Source organism: Dermacentor silvarum, chromosome 4 (assembly GCF_013339745.2).
Source record: "Dermacentor silvarum isolate Dsil-2018 chromosome 4, BIME_Dsil_1.4, whole genome shotgun sequence".
NCBI classification, from domain to species: domain Eukaryota; kingdom Metazoa; phylum Arthropoda; class Arachnida; order Ixodida; family Ixodidae; genus Dermacentor; species Dermacentor silvarum.
This window is the reverse complement of record NC_051157.2, coordinates 194,009,074-194,028,727: the sequence shown is the minus strand read 5'-3', so window position 1 is coordinate 194,028,727 and position 19,654 is coordinate 194,009,074. Positions and strand designations below refer to the sequence as shown.

The following is a 19,654-nucleotide window of genomic DNA, read 5'->3' as shown; positions in this document are numbered from 1 at the left end:
TTCCTTCGTTTTTCGTGTTGGCTCGACCTTCTGGTCCCTTTCCAAACCTCGACATCAGGCAACAAGTGGGTCGCCGTCGCGACCGACTACACGACGCGATACGTCATTACCCGTGCCCTCCCAACCAGTTGCGCTACGGATATCGCCGACTTTCTCCTTCATGACATCATCCTGCATCATGGTGCTCCTCGACAGCTTCTGACCGATCAAGGCCGATAATTTTTGTCTCGCGTCATCGATGACATCCTTAGTTCCTGCTCTATCCACCACAAGCTCACAACTGCTTATCACCCGCAAACGAATGGACTCACAGAGCGCCTGACCCGAAACCTGACCGATATGCTTTCAATGTACGTCTCCGCCGATCACCGCGATTGGGACGCTACTTTGCCGCACGTTAGTTTCGCCTACAACTTGTCCCGACATGACACTACTGGCTACTCCCCGTTTTATCTCCTGTATGGACGCGAACTTTCTCTGCCTCTCGATACTTTACTTCCTGTCGGCTCAACCACCACGTACGTTCGCGACGCCATAGCGCGCGCCGACACAGCTCGCCAGATCACACGTGAACGGCTCACAGTGTCTCAGGCTTCCCAAAAAGCCCTGTATGATAGTCGCCACAGAGACGTTCTTACTCCCCAGGCGCCCTCGTGCTACTGTGGTCTCCGTCCCGCTGCATCGGGTCTCTCCGAAAAGCTATTGTCCCGCTACGATGGTCCTTACAGGGTGCTACGTCAAGTCACCGACGTTACGTATCAGATCGAACCAGTCACCGCGCCAGCGCCGTCTACGCCCCACCCACTGCTATCGTGCACGTTGCGAGACTTAGCCGTACGTAACTGGACCCTCTGGTCCGTCGTAGCAAGCACCGGGTCGGCGCTCTCGCCCAGTGAAGGCTGCTACTGTCGGTCGGACGAAGATGACGGCGACGAAGTGGCCAGAAGCGCGCGACAGCCTTGCATCCGTCGTCGCTGCTTGTCCGAACCTTGTATATAGCCATACTCCCTAAATAAACGTTATCCCCGTAACAATATATAGAAGATGGGCAACCGAAGCACGAAACCCAAGTGTACAAAGGAAGCTGTCACGATTGAAGGCGCCTAAATATCAGGGATTGCGGTAGCTTCCGGCCATCCCGTGTACCTGTTGATGCAGGTAAGGATATAGTGATGCTCTTGGCAGGGCGGAAGTGGACCGACAATGTCCAGATGAAACCGCCGAGCAAAACGACGTCCTCAATTTGCCCTGATGTGGACGAACAACTGAGCAAGTCGATTTCCGTGTCAACGCGTTGCTAGCGAGCAAGAAGTTCTGCGTCCAAGTGAGTGAGTGAAAAAACATTTATTGTGGATATGTACAATAAGAGAGTTTGGGACGAGCCAGAAGGGCTCGCCCCGTACAAAGTCTTGGAGAGATTCCTATTCCGGGACCCCTGTGGCTTTTGCGGCCGCCCGGGCTCGGTCCACCAGGGCACATTGGTCCTGTATGGTCGAGCAGCCGAGTAGGTCAGCCTCCCAGCTCTCTCGGGTAGGATGGGGGCGGTGGGAGGGGGTAGGCCGAGTTTTGGGGGCATGCCCACACCCTGTGGTAGGTGTCCGCGGACATGTTCCCACAGTGCGGGCACTCGCCTGAAAAAGCTGAATTCAAAGTACTGCCGGGCACAGTACTGTGTGGGTATAGAGGCGCTGGAGCCAGCGCTCCTCCGCCTTCGTGAGGTCTTTACACGAGGAGAGGATACCGGCCGTGAGAAGTTTGATATAAAACAGAAATTTCTCGGAAATTGATAGCCGTATTGAAATCCTGGTCCTCTGTATGTGACGCGTGAGGCGATGCCCGGTAGTTAAGCACGCGGGTGGTAGCGTCTGCTACCTCATTTCCCTCGATCCCCGCATAGGCCCAGGTGAGGGTGCGGCGGGTTGGATAACCCTGGTAGTCACATCGGTGAAGAATTTTAAAGGCACGATACGGAATGCGTCCCTGCTCCAGTTTGCGACAGGCTCCCCTAGAGTCGGTGATGATGACTCGGGAAGCTGGATCCGCGGTGACTAGCGCGATGGAGACTTCCTCCGTGTGTGTTATGGTCATCATCATAATCAGCCTATATTTAAGTCCGCTGCAGGACGAGGCGCTCTCCCTGCGATCTCCAATTACCCCTGTCTTGGGCTAGCGTATTCCAACTTGCGCATGCAAATTTTCTAACTTCATCACCACACCTAGTTTTCTGCCGTCCTCGACTGCGCTTCCCTTCTCTTGGTATTATTGACCCTTTTCGCGAAGCAGTTCGTTCTCGAGAAACAAGATGGGGCTTTCGGCGGCGCGCCATACGTTGCCTCAGTGAAAGCGCAGGAATACGAAACCATTACCGCTTCTGCCCTGTTTCCGCAAGAACAGCTGTCGGAAATGCAACTGGGTTTTCGCTCACGCACTGTGCTCCATACATGCTGCAAAATGTGGAGTGGTAGATTGAAGACGTGTGCAGTAGTTGGCTGCAAAAATAGTGACTGGCATATTAAGGAAAAGAATGAACATGTGTGCCAAGAATATGTGTTGCCATACAGACAGCCTCTGCTGCCGATCCTCCTCAATTTACGACTTTGCTTGTGGATAAAAAAAACTTCACTTTTCACAAAAATTCATGTCAGCATTGTATCTCTAGCCTCCAATGAAAACACTTCAACCCCGTAACATCGACAAGAGTGAGTACCGCTCGTTAAACAATGACAAAGGGAGTAGCGCCGCTTCCTGGCATAGTAATGTTCGCGCACGTTGCCTACACACATCTACCCCAACTCGCATGCAAACTTACCCACACTCTATCGTCAATGTGTTAAGAATATGTGAATGGGCGCACACTTGAATCTGCGCCAAAGCACGGGTAACAGCGACTACACCGGCAGCACACGAATGGTCGAAGTTGAATGTTTCGTGACGGTCTACAGGAGTTAAGCGAGTTACTAGCGATACTACATATTTGCTACAAGCTATTACAAAGAACATAACAGCTACGTTCCAAGTCTTGTGTGCAGCAGGAACAAATCTATTGCAACTGAGCACACCCGCGAGCGATTAGGCAGAAAATAATCAGATAGCACCAACGAACTTCACTGAGTCAGAAACGTGACAAGCCACTACTTCTAATTATTTGCCAAACAAAGAACGCAGAGCAAAACACACTGATCCTGATTCAATTCCTAAGCGGAAAGCTTGGCATACATTTTTAGCCTCGTTTTTCGAACAAGCACCGTATACGCTGCTCGCGCCGTTTGGACAAAGCTTAATGAGCTTCGAAAACGCTTTTACATGTCCTCTGAAGTTGTGGCCAAAGCTTCCTGCCGATCACCAATGCAGTCAGCGTCTGCGATATCTCCCGAAACAGAGGTTTCCTGAGCCGCACCGGGCGTCATGTACACCCATTGTAAACACCGAGGCAACGGATGCAGCTGAGGCAAGTAATGGACGCGTCACCACGTGATCAAACATGGCAGCATCCACGGGATCGCCGCGAAAAGGGTCAATATTCTGTAACTCTAACGGTCCACCGGTTATCCATCCTCTGCATTACAGGGCCGGCCCAACTCCATTTTTTCTTCATGTCAAATAGAATATCGGCTATCCCCGTTTGCTCTCTGATCCACAGCACTCTCTTCCTGTTTCTTAACGTTAGACCTAAGATTTTTCGTTCCAAGGCTCTTTGTGCGATCCTTAACTTGTTCTCGAGCTTCATTGTTAATCTCCAAATTTCTGCCCCATGCAATGATGCCGTCCTCGACTGCGCTTCCCTTCTCTTGATATTATATTCTGTAACTCTAACGGTCCACCGGTTATCCATCCTCTGCATTACAGAGCCGGCCCAACTCCATTTTTTCTACTTCATGTCAACTAGAATATCGGCTATCCCCGTTTGCTCTCTGATCCACAGCACTCTCTTCCTGTCTCTTAACGTTAGTCCTAAGATTTTTCGTTCCATCGCTCTTTGTGCGGTCCTTAACTTGTTCTCGAGCTTCATTGTTAATCTCCAAATTTCTGCCCCATGCAATGATTGTACACTTTTCTTTTCAACGACAGTGGTCAGCTCCCCGTCAGGATTTGGCAATGCCTGCCGTATGCACTCCAACCCAATTTTATTCTTCTGTAAATTTCTTTCTCATGATGCGCGTCCCCTGTGAGTAATTGACCTAGGATAAGCGTACCCCTTTACGGACTCTAGAGGCTGACTGGCGATCCGGAATTCTTGTTGCCTTGTCAGGCTATTTAACTTTATGTTTGTCTTCTGCATATTAATCTTCAACCCCACTCTTAAACTTTCTCGGTTAAGGTCCTCAATCATTTGTTCTAATTCCTCTCCATCGTTGCTGAATAGGACAATGCCATCTGCAAACCGAAGGTTGCCGAATTATTTGCCGTTGATCCTCACTCCTAAGCCTTCCCAGTCTAAGAGCTTGAATACGTCTTCTAAGCATGCAGTGAATCGCATTGGAGAGATTGTGTCTCCTTACTGAACCCCTTTCTTGATAGGTAACTTTCTACTTTTCTTGTGGAGAACCAAGGTAGCTATGGAATTCTTGTAGATATTTGCTAAGATATTCACGTATGCATCCTGTACTCCTTAATTACGCAATGCCTCTATGACTACTGGTACCTCTACTGAATCAGATGCCTTTTCATAATCTATGAAAGCCATTCAGAAAGGCCGCAAATTTCTCGATTACCTAATTGATGACGTGGATATGATCCACCGTAGAATATCAGGAAGGGAGTTCGTTTTGGTGAATGACAGCTGCCGTATACCAACCCCGTGGTGCGGGCCAGCTGCATCGGTGTAGACTACCCCTGGCCGGGAACCGTACCACTAGGAAACGGAGGCCGCGCGCGCGAGGCGGTGGTCATCGTGGCCATCCTTGGTCATGCTGCTGGGGAGGCGTCGTACCTGTAGTGCAAAGCGCCATGCTTCAGGCAAGGAGACGCGCTCCTTCCGTTGAGTTGTGTAAGCGACGTGTAGACGGGTCAGAAGGCTGCTACCCGCTGCTGTCTTGCCTAGCCGCAAGTATTGATTGTTGAGGTGCGCCTCACGGAGCTCCCCAAAGGTGTTCGTCATTCCTAACTCGAGAATACGTTGGACGTAGCGATGGCGAGATCGAGGGCTCTCTTGTAGAGTTTGCTGGGAATCCCTTCGAGTGCGTTGTCATCGCATTTACGTAGGTGGAGGTACGGTGCCGAATACAGGATCCGGCTGGTCACGAACAAATTTGCCAACCGCAGTGCATCTTTGCATCGTAAACTCCCGCGTTTGTTAGAAACCCGGCGGACCATGCGGCCCACCTGGTCCCCCACATTGCGGAGCTTTTGGAGAGTTGTATCAATCTTGCGGTTCCGGTGAATAAACAGTCCCAATACTCTTTATCTCCTCGTGTTCGGGGATTGGACCGCTAAGCAGGGAGATGACAATTTTGGGTGCGCATTTCGGATTGGGCCAAAGGTACATGAATTACGATTTGTTCCAGGAGCATTCAAGACCGCAACGGCGTGCGTGTTTCTTCACGACAGACGCCGCTTGCTGCAGGTTGGTCTCGCCGCTTGCTGCAGGTTGATCGAACCATGTGTTGCCCACAAAGTGATGTCAGCGTACAGAGCGTGCTGCATGCCGGGGACCGCACTCAGCAGGGTATAGGGAGCCTGACCATGGCCAAGTTGAAGAGGAGTGGCGAGAGAACCGCTCCCTGTGGCGTCCCTCGCGTACCAAGCTGGTACGGAATATGTTCAGAGTGTTACAGGCGAATGTAAGATTGCCGATCCGTAAGAAATTGTCGGATGTATGGAAAATTGTATCCACAGTGTGTTTGGGACAGGTGTCCAAGGATGATCTCGTGCGTCACGTTGTCAAACGCCCCCTTTAAGTCCAAGGCAAGAACTACCTTGCAAAAGTACTGAAAGTTGGGCGAGTTGGTATCTATTCATCCGCATGCTCTTGCACATGCTCACTTTAGTCAGACTGGGTTTATATATATGTGTGTAATTTCCCTCCAAAATAAACTGAGTTGCGAGTCAGCGCCTGTTTGTCACTTTCACCTTTTTGTCCTCGTTTCTCGTGTGCGCGCTGCAGTTACAAAAAGAACTACCTTATCGCCGCTGGGGTGTTCGATCGGAGCCACGATCTCTCGATGGAGTTGGAGCAGAACATCTTCTGAGAACCGGTGTGGGCATAAGCCATACGTGGTGTCTGCGAAGGCGTTCTGTATTTCGAGATAGGTAGACAATCGGCGGCGGACCATGGTCTGTATTAACTTTCCCCCACAAGAGGTAAGGGAGATGGGCCAGAGATTGTCATTGTTAATGGCTTTACCTGGTTTGGGAATGTAGGTAACGATTGCTGTTTCCAATCCACTGGGGGAGGCGCTCCACCCTCCCAGATGGTATTAAAATACTCAAGCAGCCGCATGTACTCGGGATCAGGGAAGTTAGCTAATAGCTTTACTGTCACTTTATCCTTGCCTGGAGCTGTACCTCTTTTCATTTTTGCCGCTTTGAGGTCGTGAAGTTGAAAACGGGCGATGCAGCTCCGCGTTTTTGGAGCCTGCATACGAGTACGCCGACCCGCGGGAATCCTGGTGCATGCAGAGGTATTTGGCGCGGAGAACTTCAGCCATTTTGGCCGTGTCTCCATTCAAATCATGAATTGTTCTCTGAAGTTGCTTTCGGGTCTTAGTGCGAGTTTGGGCCGGATCAATGAGGCCACGGGGAAAGGCGCCATGTATTCCGGTTCGACATTTGTCAAGAAGCGGTGTTGCATCGGTCTACCCAACTTGAGTCGGCGAGTTGGGGCGCATACTCTGCCGCCTGCTGAGTAAGCTTCGCGATGCGAATTTTGAGTTTGTGATTATGCTTCTGCCGGTGCCATTGGCGGACGAGGCTATGCTGGGCTTCCCAGAGGTGCAGGAGGTCGTTATCCATCGCCGGGCTCACCTCCGAGAGCTGCCCCTGTTGCTCAACGGCATCAAGCTGAGAGATGAGATGCTGCAACCAGGTGGCATATCCTTGGTTGGCACAAGCTGCAGGGCTCTCATACGTGGACCGAAAGCGACTCCAGTCTGAGAGGGTTGCATTGTGAAAGGAACGCGTGAGGGGTTTTGTTCTGATGGTGGTTACTAATATGCAGTGTCCACTAGCGAGGCCCTCGGTATTGTGGCAATCTGCAAAACGAATGATTTTAGCGATTCTAAGGTCCGGGCACGTGTCCCGTATCACGGAGTTACCTATACGTGTAGGTTGTGCAGGGTAAGTATGAAGAGTAAGGCCCAGCGTTGACACAAGAGGCAGTGTAGCGGTGACATTGCTAACAGCGTTCACGCGACTTTGTAAATCGGCGGGAATATTTTCTGTGCCCTTGGCATGCCGGAAATCGGTTGCCAATTCCGAGAAGAAAGAAAGCTGATGTTTTGTCGGGGCGTAAGTCGATGCTGACCGGGTGACCGCATAGACGAGGGGTTTGGGGTCAGCGTGTGGACGAGGGGTTTGTGGACAAAGTGTCGGCCCTGGACGAAGTGGTAAAAACGCTTTACGGTTAGCTAGGCAGTCAGAAGGTCGAGCCCAAAGACGCTGCACCGCGTTTGTGCCGGCTTGAGCTTCCTTGAGAAAAAGGCGAGAGGCTACCATGCTGTGTTATACTATATTGCTTTGCAACAGTGTTGTGGCGACATCATGTTGTACAGGTTGCGTCCAATCAGGGGGTCGGAAGTTTTGCGAAGCAGTGCGGTGAAAGGACCTCGACAGCGTGAATAATCTGAGTCGCAGGCTACGCCCGCGACACCCATGATTTACGCTGTTGAGAAGCCGTCGATGCTTCAGTTCGACGTGGAGGCAACGACTTGTCAGGCATCCAGCTGCGATGATTCCACAGCGGATTTCGGCAACATGAAATACCCAACTGAAACATCCGTGTAAGCCCAAGTTCAGGATTATCAATCGCTGTGTGTAGAGATAAATTCTTGTGCCGTTTACCTCCTGAAGGTAGGAAGTTGCTGTTTACGATCTGTGTGCTGCGCTGGGACGATACTGACGTCAGCGCCCATGTCGACCAGGAACTGCTGACCTGCGGCACGGTCGCGGACGTAGGAAAGGCGACTTCCACCTTGCTCCGGACCACTCGTTGCCTGTAGAGTTCGGACGGATGGTTTCCCTGTCACGAGGATGGGTGCAGACAGTGGCGCGCGTCCTCTCCGAAAAGGCTATGGTACCAGCACACTCTGGGTGGAGTACGGGAGCCTGCACGGCAGGCCGGTGAAATGCTGGCGCGCCATCGACGATTGCGAGAAGGCGCCGATATTATGCGACACAGACTATGCGCTCAATGTGGTCGCAGAAGCTGTCAAGCGACGGAGGGGCGGGAGGAGCACGTCGATGCCTTGGCCCTCGGCATATCGTGTTGGCTGATCGGTCGACATGGCTTCACAACAACGTAGACGAAACGTTCGGGTCACCACACTGTGGGTCCTTGGACGGAGAGGAGCGTATAGTAAATGCGTCAGCCTCAAGCGAAAACTAGATTTGTTTATGACTGCGTCATCAGTTGCCCGGAACGCTGGCATAACCAAGCGCGAGCCTGCGCGTCTCTTTTGCTGCGACGATAGCGCTGCCTTGGCCGAGGTGCAGCCGCGGGAACTTAAATGCCGATAACTCTCTCTGGGGCGACTCCCGATGCGATGCCAGAGGTCGAGTAATTGAATATGTTATTTTCTGTTTTGGTTCGGTTCTATTGAATAAAAGGAATCCCACCTTCGATATAGTACCCCACATAAATCATACTATTCTATAGACCTAAGCGTGTCCTCTGCAACAATAATGCCGCATTTAGAGTGAACTCTATTAGAAATCAGTATTGAGGGGACTTTCCAATAGTTTTAAACCTCAACAAGCAGGTTCAATGCCTTCCACATGCACCCCGATGGAAAATTCACAGGGACGACTCAGAAAGTTTGCGAGAATGTACACATCGCAGCTTTCAGCATAGATGATGCAGTGGCGTACTACACAGCGTTTGTTATTTATGCTGCATCAAAATACATCCCGCAAAAAATGGTTCTCTTCGTAAGCGACGCATCCCCTGGTGGAATGAGGATTGCCGAAGGCACGTAAATACTACAACAAACCCTGGAGAGGTTTACCAGAGACTCCAGCTGCTGAAAATCTGATCAATATCAAGCGCATTAAGTCGCACGGAAGGCAAAAAGGGAAAGTTGGGAGAAGTAACTAAAGGGCATTAAATGATACACAGGTGAGAAGAAAGCCAAAAAAGGAGATAAAAGGATGGCAGATACTATCGATGCCATTAGTAAATAACAAGAGAATAGCTTAAATCAAACGAATTTTCTTGGCGCCCACTTTGAACGTGTATCCAGTTCTGTACACTAGTCACAAACGGTCTGAAGACATAAAAAGGCGATAAAAAAAAGTCAGAGCCCTTCCACCGTGTGAAGAGGGAAGTCCAGCGAAGCTGGCGCTGTGGTGGGATTTGCTATGTTGGGGTTTAGCTATATTGGGTACTTGCTATGTTGAATTTGGCTAGAAAATAGTAAATCGACCCCTTCGCTTCGGTGGCGGCTCCGCTTCGGTGGTGGCTCCGAGTTGCACAATGGGGTATTTTTTAACACTTAGACGATTGCTATACAATGCCCGGCTCTGGAAGAACTGGCTCGGTGTCACGGGCGACGGCGTTCCTAGCGCGTTCCTCCGGCTTTTCTTCAACGTTCCCAGACAGGAGTCCTTTACCAAAAGTCCGTATAGGCTCATTCCCACTGGGCAACAGGAGACCGATTTTGGTCTGCCGACTATTGACGACAGCGATTTCCTTTCTTTAAATCGTTGGCCACGGAATTTGCCGTCCAGTAAACTGCTGTTACCAACAGTCAACAGTCGGCAAACTAAAATCGGTGTCGTGTCGGCCTAGTGTGAATCAGCCTTATATACAACCAAAGGAACTCCTCTCACACCCCCTCCTCCGTTGATCTACTTTTTTCGTAGACAATCGGGAGCCCGGAGAGAGCCTGCGGCACAGGCGGCCGAGGTCGGCAGGCCTTCGTGCATGCCCCACAGTCGGAGAGCGGGCACACACACGCACAGTCATATGTGGCAGCCGCCTATCTCTCCCCCGCCATCGGGCCGCCGCGCCGCGCCCTCCTCGCCTTCCTTCCATTTATCAGCGGCCATGTCGACGCACGCGGAGAAGCCGGAGGGGCGAGGGAAAGAGCGCGGGTGAGCAGTCGAGGCGAAGGACGCAAATACGCTGGAGGCAAAGGAGGAACCCCGGCGGCCTAACCCAACACCACCTAGATAGCACAATTAAGGCCTGTTCACTCCGATTCATGACGCCATGCTATCTGACCCGACTGCCATAGAATCTAATGGGGATGCTCCCGAGTAAGCCGCGGTGATTTTGACGTCAGCGCTTTCGTCACGCCAGCCTCGGCAATGTAAATTTCGGGTCAAATAGCAAGACGTCACGGATCGCAGTGAACAGGCATTGTGCTGTCTAGGAGGTGTTTCCTAACCTCGCTAGCCTCGCCGCAGGGCTGAACTCTAGTAGGGCGCAGCTTCCAGCAGGCGGGCCGCCCTAGCCTCGCAGCCGGGCCCAAATCTACTCAGGGGAGAACACGGCATAAAAGAAGGTCGACTGGCGCACGAAAGCAGGGGCTCAGCCCGCTGGGAGGGAGGAGGGGCTGTGCCCTCAAATAGACATGACGCTCGAGCCAATTCTGATGATGATAGTTTCTTCCTACACGTGGACACGATCCTCGGGGACCTTGCCCTTTATAGCTTCGCTGTAGAAAAGGCACTCGAACGCAAATGGAGGCCCACTGAGAGGTAAAACAGCTCTTTCAATATAGCTGAATTTCGCGATGCACTGTCTCCTGCAATAAGTTTGCGCCAGGACGCGATCGCATCTTGTGTGAAATGGTTAAACACATACATCCCGAAACTCTAATGATGCTCCTCTCATTGTTTATTGCAATATGGGCAGTCAGGTACGTTCCGTGTTTTTACATGCAAGCCATTATGAACCATCCTTAAAGGACCCCTAAACCACCTCCGATGTTTTTTGAACATTTTACGTGAACACGCGCATCGATTTCAGAATGCCGTCAGGATCAACGATGCCAAACGCTGCAGCGCTACGCGGCTCGAGCGTGCCCCTAATTAAAAAAAAAACAATGCCGTGCTCCTCTCGGGGCCTTTCCGGTATCCCCAGCGGTCGTTGTGACGTCACCAGGGTACATCTGGTGATGTCACCTTGGGTGACGATGTCGATTGGTCGAACAAGAACCTACGACTTCCGGTTAATCTGCTAGTAGGTGCGCGCGCTCCCTGCTCTTCCTCGTCGTGTTGCTTTGCTTGTGCGCACTTGCGAATCAGTAATTACAGCTCGCAACGCAAGTGCCAAATCGCTCACTTTCCAACACAGTCGTGCTTAGCCGTCTGATTTGCTGCGCGAACAGAGCGCGACAGTGTTGGCCTTTCTAGACGTGCGCGCAACACAGGGTCCATGGCGGCACGCTTCGCATGAGCACGGGCCGGCCCGGCAGCAACAGCGGGTAGCCGAGAAGCGCGAAGTCGCGGCTGAGGCCCGTCCACGTTACCGGCAAGGTAACTCGCCGCACGCCGTTTGCCATTCGCGGGCCGCCGTTCGACGGTGGTTTTGGTCGCGAACAGCGACATTTCCTTGCCGCAGAGAGGACGAGACCGCGGCCCATTTGTGCGGCAGCCTCACCGCCACTTATCGCTCGACGGCGCCGATATCGTTGCTAGGCCTTCTCCGGTTTACTTCAAAACTAAAGCGGACGGCGCTTCGGAATGAGTTACCGACGCTCACAAGCTGCAATATTTTCTTACTGTTGTTGTCGCTCTTCGCAATAATTTTACACTAAGAGGACAATACGCTTATATTAGCGGCGCCGTCGGCTGCGATGCATAGTCAACCCGGTCGTAGATCTGCCGTCGGTAGCCGTGAACTGCAGCGGAGATCGACAAGAATCGGAGCTCTCGTTCTTGTTTAACGTTTGACAGTAGGTATCGTTTTATTGCGATAGCAATTATATGGACACTTCAACCGGATTTCTGCCGCCGGCGTCGCCGTCGCCATCGCCGTCGCCGTGAGGTTCCCTATAGATAAAATCTCCGCCGCGCGGTATGCCCGAGCGGAAGCGTCCGGGGACGCGCGCTACCACGGAGAGCGAACGCACTCAATCTCCCACGCGCAAGCGAGGAAGCGGGAAGCCAGCGCCGGAGGGAGCGAGGGGGGGGGGGCACTTCTCCTCTGCCAACAACCGCGCTCGTCGCTCGCCCGCACCGTCTCTTGTCTCCACACGGCTTTGACCTTTATGCGCCGTGCATTCGCCGCTCAGTTTCCGTTGAAGCGATAGACCGCACGTACCTTCGCCGCTGCGGCGTATGCGCTTGCTGCCAGCGTTTTGACAGTCGTTGTCTCCAGTCATTCAGTGTGATCTATTCATGTTTGTTTGTGCGCGCTCACACCACGCTTGTTCATTCAGTTAGTAATAGTCGGGCCACATTTTCCAACGCACGCTACACATGCAATGCTGCCCGGATCGGCAGTGCAGCGCTACAGGTGTGTCCCTTCGCACGCGCTGCCCACGGGAAGCGCTTCTCATCAACACCACCGTTTCACACGCGCCTTCTCGTGGTCATCGAGTCTCTCTTCATGTCGGTCTACTTACGCCGCAGCACACCTGCTTACTTAATCAGCGCATGTTTACTACAATTCATATTGCTACCAAAGCCGCTCACCTTACTTCGTATGAAATTGCTGTGTTGCTATCGCATTCATTGCTTCGCCCTTAGGGCGAAACTGTGACATTTTTTCATAACATATACAATTTAGGCATCACTTTATCTAGCGGAAATTATTTTGCTTGAAACAGAAGCTGCAGCCGATGTTTGCGTCGCCGGTGGCAGAGGCGCGCAGTTTCGCGGTCGTCGATTGGCCCGTCGGTAATGCGGTGAGCGGTGTTCCGTCCAAACTGCCGTCTACTTTGGACACCTCTCGCGCGGCAGACGTTCTACGGCACTGGAGGCCGGTTCGCCGTCAGCGTGTTTGCCGCTAGCGTGGACGTGCCTTAAACCGAAGTGGACAGTGTTTTGAAAAGCCCGTTGGCGATGACATTTGTCAGGTGACATTTGGAGGATCACTCGGCGAGGAGGAAAGACCGGCCGACGAACGGAGCGTAGCGAAGGAAAGAGCGGAACGAGCGAGGGCCCTGTTTCTATCATGAAACGCGTGCAACTCCGCTATTACGGCACTATTTCAAAAAATTCTCGCGGCTACGCGTGTTCGTTGTGGACCCGTGCACTGCTGCGACACTGTGCATAAAGCTGCATCATCGTCCAGAAATGGCGAGAGGAGACTCGGGAAGCAAGACAGAGCGATATCCCATTCCTTCGACCACGCCTAAGAGCGTGACCGTCTCCACAGAGAGCACAAGCGCAGTAGACTGAGTAAAGCACAGGAGCCCCAAGTATCCGGCGGGCTCGAGCGGCGCAGGGCAGTCTCGGCCGCCACCACTAAGGAGCTCATTTCTTTGTCCCAGCGCCCAAACACCCTCTGCTATATGAGCGGGTCCACCGGGAATAGTGAGCGAGCACTAGCTGTAATGCAACTTAGGCATGTAAGCTTTTCTAATGCGTGAATGAATGGAACTTTTGTATTAGGTTATGCCATTGCTGTACCCCTAATTCCCATGGACTCTCTGCAGCAAGCACAATTCGATTCACGTTCCCTACAGTGGCTCCGTCAGAGATACAGCCTACCCGAGTTTTCTTTTTTCATTCATGCTGTCTCCTTCTTCGGTGAACGCTATACTTAACGTGTTCCGTTTACCAGTCTTTCGCTTTCTTTTGGTTTATTTTCTTTCCATCAACCGTTTCGCTATGACGAATGTTTTTGTTACGTACTCTTCATTGCAAGAATATTGGCGCGCTGTTGTTCACGATCCGGGAATGAGAGATGCGTTCGTGTGCTCGAGCCCGATCCTTACCTGATCTTACTCGTAGTGAAGCCCATGTCCTGGGCCGTCTTGGCACCATTCTTGACACCTTCCCGCTGCCGCTGCTTGCTCCTGGTTGGTGGGTGGTGACTGGCCTCTGTTCTTTCGGAGCCCGCAGCTCTGCTGTCAGACGCCGTAGGTCGCTTCTTCTGCGTTGAAATGGTTTCGACTTAGTTTTGCAAACAGCGCCTAAATTCCCTCCAGAAAAACGCAGAGGACCATTTCCCGAGAGGCCAGGCACCTGTCTTGCATCACACATTTCCTATATCCTATACCCCATATAAACTGATATTTTGGATTCAAGGCGCCCCATCCCTCTAACACGGAAGATATGTTGAAATCCAGACAAGCTATAAATTCACAGTAGCATGGAGGTTTGGATGAATCTAATGTGGTAAGAACAAGGCATGTTGCTGAAACCGCGGTTTTGAGAAGGGGGCGCGTTTTCGCCCCTTGTGAAAACGTTGGCTACAGCGACATGCCCTGTGCGACCACAGCTCTGAAGATTTGCTTAGTCGTTGGGAGCGCCCCATTCCGTGCCACACATATGAACGAGAAGAAACAGAACAGGAGCAAGCAGAGATAGTAAAGAAGTTAAAATATGTGTAAACAGGTTTATCGGACGCGAAAGCTTCGAAAACGAAATTTGAATAGAATTTAACAGTTGAATTTGATGAAGAGTTAGAAAGCAGAGGATGGCGTCACATCATGGCGCTACTTCAGCACCTGCGCATCACTGCTTCGCACTTCCCCAAGTTTCACGTTAGTGGAGCTGCATTCGCACTGGATTTGTACTACACAAGCGCAGGATTTGAGCAGAATTGGAGCTACATTGTTTTTTTTTACCGGCGCTTAACCGTTACTGCGCAAATTGACTAATGAGCACCTAACACACGCATGCAGCTTCAGTCTTTGCGCAACTGAAGCAAGAAAGAGTAGGAGCCCAGGCTCCCGCGACAAGCAGCTGTCAGTGATCGATACGAAAAATCCATAGTCAGAACGTAGCTCTCTCAATGTGGCAGTCACGATGAAGCTCGTTAATTAAGGATAAGCGGGTAATGTGCCAGCACAGAGAAAGTTTCACCGACAGTATATGTTAAACGGATAGAAATAATTTATTAAAATGAAACCTGCGACCATATTAGTAATAATAAATTTTGTTCTACAATTTTAATTTTTAACGACTCGGCGGTGCGGCATCCGAGCCATCGACGAAGGACTAGAAGAATGGAAACCAAATGGATTGTTACATACGGCACGGCTCCTCTGGGCCGGAATTTTGTAGCGATGCCTTATGACTTATTCTATACTAGTCTTATCATCCACCGCTCACGGCCGGCTGATCCCATTGATAGCGCGAGCGGACAGTTGCTCTGACCACTAACAAAGCGCGATAAGCGCGAAAAGGCATTAGCATCGAAAAGGCATCGCCACGAAATACTGGCCCTGGCACGCCTGCTATTCCATGGCAACCTTCATAAAGGCTGCCGGCGGGAGCGGATGGGAGGACGGGCGTCGGGCGCTGACGTATCTGCTGAAGCCGTACAATAGTTTCCACATCTTAGCTTGCGGTTGGCGTTATTATTGTAATTATTGTGTCCCTGTAAGGACGGGGTAGAGCTCAGATGAACTCTGAAGTATTTCAAGCATGGATTTAGTCCTATAGCAGAACAAAAATGTAACAGTTGCAGGTGCACAGAGAGACAGTTACGAGATATTCTCGTAACTTTTATTTGTTACCATTTAGACGCATTGTCCGTGTGTTAATGATGGGATACAAAAGTGATAGTATATATCAGCGGAATCAGTTAAATACCTTAGGTCGATAAGAAAACGAGACACAAGAGGAGGAAAGGGGGCAAGCAATAAACTTGGGATAATTCTGAACCCACTGGGAAAAGAAACGTCGTTGTTCTGAAAACTTACTATTTCCCGAAATCTGCGTAGTAATCTTCTAAACCGACAATTCAGGCTAGGATAAATATTTAGTTTGTAATGCTTAAGACAAAAAAGAAGAGTTCGTGGCAACCAAGGTGAAAATACATTTTAGAGGGAATATTAAGGAGCTTTACGCTCTGCACTTACACAGGCATGACCCTTCCTGGAATCGGTCATGGGGTGCTATGACGTAAAAGGTTTGGTGAAACGTTTCAAAGCAATTGGTGAAACATTTTCAGGCCACCCCCACTTCACCAGTCCATCGCGCGACGTTCCAACACAACAAAAAATCAACACGTCAGAGTGACGTTTACGCAGTAAAGATGCAATGCTAGGCCGAACAAAACTGATTTTTTTTTTCGATATAACGAGAAACTGCCCCGTTCCGGAAGGAAGAAAATATGGCTGTGACCGATCGCTGTGGCACCGGCTGCTCGGAGCTGCCGGGCAGAACATATTTTTCTACGAATAATAAACATTTTTCATCACCGTATAACATTGTCGAGCCCTTTCGGCACGTATACGACATCGCTCTGCCAATTCTTCTTCGCTGAGGATCCGTTTTAGCGGAATTTTTCACCTTCCGTTGCACGCCGCCGCGATTTTCTACCAGCCACCGCAAACTAAGATAGGGGAAGCGGACCAATCACAAACGCGGGCACCACCCTCCTCATCGACTTTCTACGCGTACTTTCACTTTCAAGCCCTCTCCACTTCAGCGCACTAGTCGGCCAGTTATATAAGAGAAACCTGCAAAGGCAGGCAATGCTATTCGCGTTCCAAGCAAGCAAAAGTGAACTCCGATAAATGAGGAGAGCGTTTCATGGGTCTGTTCAAACAACGGCTTCGGATAGCCGCCCGATGCTTGCGTTAGCCGTTACTTAAGTTTGCAATCAGTAGATCGGAATAAAATTACAATGGCATAGTTTTACGTTATACGACCCATGGTCTGTATTACGAGCAGATCGGAGATAGTACAGCAACTTTCCCGCTGGTTTGAACTATCGCGTGCACAGTAGCTGGTTCCATGTCGAGGCCCGAGTGCCTATACCTCCTCCCTGTCGTCGGCGCCGTGCAGTGCCCAGTACTTGGCGCGTCCCATCCTGCGTGATCCCTGGCCACTTGTCGCGTCTTGCTCCGGGGCTCCTAGTCCCTCGTGCAGCAAGGCGCCCGCGCCATAACCGGGACGCGTTGACGATGGAGAGCTGGCCGACGAGGTAGGAATGGGTGACATCAGGGAAGTGGGCGACAGCGGGGAAGCAGGAGCTGATGGGGAAGCAGGTGACGGCAGGGAAGCGGGCGAAAACGTGGCCAAAGTCTGTTCGAAGCCAGCTTTTGGTTGTCTCTTGCGGCCTTTGGTGCTATGTTGGCGCAGCGTCATCTGACACGATGCAGTTCGGTCCGCATCCGCCGTGGACGGCACATCCGGCGATAGCGGAAACAAACCTTGCCGTTGATGCGGTTGCGTCGAGCCTTCATCGAGCGCTGTGGCTGGTGCCGTGGTCGGGGACGTCCCGACGCGCGAGCGTCTTCTGAGCAGCTCGTCTGGCGGCGCTCGTCCTCGCCAGCTGCTGGGCGATGCTTGACGGCTCGCACCGCCGCTTGAGGAAAGAGCAGTGTCGGCAGCGCGGCCGCTGCGGGCAGGGTCGGCTTCCTCTGGTTGCCCTTCGCGCATACTGGCTGCCCGGCGTGCCTGGATAACGCCCAGCGCGCAAGTCGAGTTTGGCGTTGCCGGGGGTGGGGCAGTGCCGTGCTTGCTGTGGTTGTCCGGATGCGCAGTGGGCAGCCGACAGCTGAAAACTAAGTGTGCGAAAGCAGACTTGTGAAGTAAATGTCAACGCAAGCTGCGGGAACGTCGTCCTGCAAGGTATGGTATGGTATGGTATGCCTTATCTGATGGCGCATACCCACTGCGGGGGATTGGCCAAGATTTTGGGTGGGATTAGGCAATCTTTTTTAATACTAAATCGGTAAGCTAAATGGAGAAAATCAACAAAAATAAAATATTTATAATTCAAGAAAATCTATTTGAAGCATTTATAAATTCCTCCACGGCTGAGCAAATATCCCTGTGGCACTTTCCAAGAGAGGAGGCTCCTAAAGAAATGATGTTTAGAATAGAAAAGCTTAAACCAAGCTGTGTAAATTTTGATTCTAGAATATTTTCCTTAAAGAAGAAAAACGTCGGCAGAATATGAAAAAATGATCTATTGTTTCATCTTCTCCACAGAATGGGCACAGAGGGGAGGGCACCAGACCAGCCCTGTGACGATAGAAGTTTAATATTGGTACCCGACAACGTAATCGGGTGAATATGACTTCAGTTTTTCTGGTGTGAAAGGAATTTTTGGGCCAAGGGAATAGGAGGTGTCGATATTCTGAGAAATTGGCTACAGCCGGGTTCAAGAAGTCTTGAATAATTGATTATCTCCTGAATCTAGTAGTCGTTAGGTAAGCTATTGTAGGAAGTAATCGTAATACAGGGCCACTGAGGGCCGCTCTCGCGAGACTGTCAGCCATTTCGTTCATGACTAATCCTTTATGTCCAGGCACCCAAAGCAATCTAATTAAATTTATGTGGGCAGGCACTAGAAAATGAAATGTACGTAAAAGGTTAGTGACACTATTTGCTGTGAGCGAGGAACATAAAGATAAAGAATCTGTTATTATTACTACCGCTGATATTGATGAATTTAGTTTGCGTAGGGCTAGAACTACAGCTAGAAATTCAGCCAGAAATACGGAAAAGAAGTCCGGAATCCTGATTGCGAATGACCAATTTAGAGCAGGAGAGAAAATGCTAATTCCAGATTTTTCTTCACACTGTGAGGCGTCTGTCGCAATGACCGTACTTATTGATAAACTTAATAAATGGTCTTGTAATAGGCCGTTTAATATATTATAAGAAAGGAGTTTTGCGTTGTTTGGGTAGATGTCATCATATATGATTTGTAGGTTTTCTCGCACATCACAAATAGGCGGCACCTCCAAGATACGTACATTTAAGGGATTGATTAATGTTTGTACGAAGACCACCTGGGGTGTATGAAAACGAGGCCAGTGTATTCCGAAGAATAGTGCAGGCTGGGAAATGAATATGTATTCTAATCTTGTAATAGGGGATTCATACAATTTTAAGATTGTTTGCACCGTCAGTAAACGAAATCTACACAATTTGAGGGCAACCTGACTTCTTGGTGTAGTATGTTATTGGCAACACATTTGGGTAATCCACAACACAGTCGTAGGGCTTCCCGCTCAAGCAGAACAAGGGGACGTAATTTATAAGCTGGCGCACCGGAAAATAATACACATCCAAATTCTAAAATGGGCCGCACATACATTTTATATATCATTAAAAGTGGATATCTCAGCATTCCGGACCGACTGTTGCACAGCTTACGAAGCATACCAACGGCTCTCACTCCTTTTTTAACTATTTGATCAATATGGCCGAGCCAGCTGAGGGAGCCGTCATATACTACACCTAAATATTTCACAGACTCCACTTGAGGTATAGTCTCGAGGCGATAAGATAGCGATATGTTAACAGGATTGTTAAGAGGGAAAACCAATATCGAGCATTTTCTAACGTTAAGTGAAAGGCGAATTTTGTTTAACCAGGTTTCTATGGCATAGAGGTAGTTTTGTAGTCTATAATA

The 19,654-nt window shown here is 50.5% G+C and overlaps 2 protein-coding genes across 3 annotated transcripts in view; both read right to left on the bottom strand.

Annotated features, from left to right (window-relative positions):
• LOC119450883 (probable D-lactate dehydrogenase, mitochondrial) overlaps positions 1-19,654 on the bottom strand; it is a 463,244-nt gene that overhangs the window by 33,254 nt on the left and 410,336 nt on the right. The window lies entirely within an intron of this gene.
• LOC125945100 (uncharacterized) lies at positions 1,510-17,833 on the bottom strand. Its single transcript, XM_049666675.1, has 4 exons — positions 17,044-17,833; positions 14,056-14,203; positions 6,804-7,088; positions 1,510-1,631 (listed from the first exon to the last, which is right to left on the bottom strand). The coding sequence occupies exons 1-4, from the start codon at positions 17,665-17,667 to the stop codon at positions 1,510-1,512; spliced, it is 1,179 nt and encodes a 392-aa protein (XP_049522632.1). The 5' UTR covers positions 17,668-17,833.

Bases quoted from the DNA above. Each gene is read 5' to 3' on its own strand.
- LOC125945100 (XM_049666675.1), bottom strand. From the start codon at position 17,667: ATGCGCGAAGGGCAACCAGAGGAAGCCGACCCTGCCCGCAGCGGCCGC. The intron at 7,089-14,055 runs GTAAGATCAGGT...CAACCCTCTCAG, and splicing joins GGACATGGGCTTCACTACGA to ACTGGAGTCGCTTTCGGTCC. The intron at 1,632-6,803 runs GTTGGGTAGACC...CAGCTTTTTCAG, and splicing joins GCCCCAACTCGCCGACTCAA to GCGAGTGCCCGCACTGTGGG.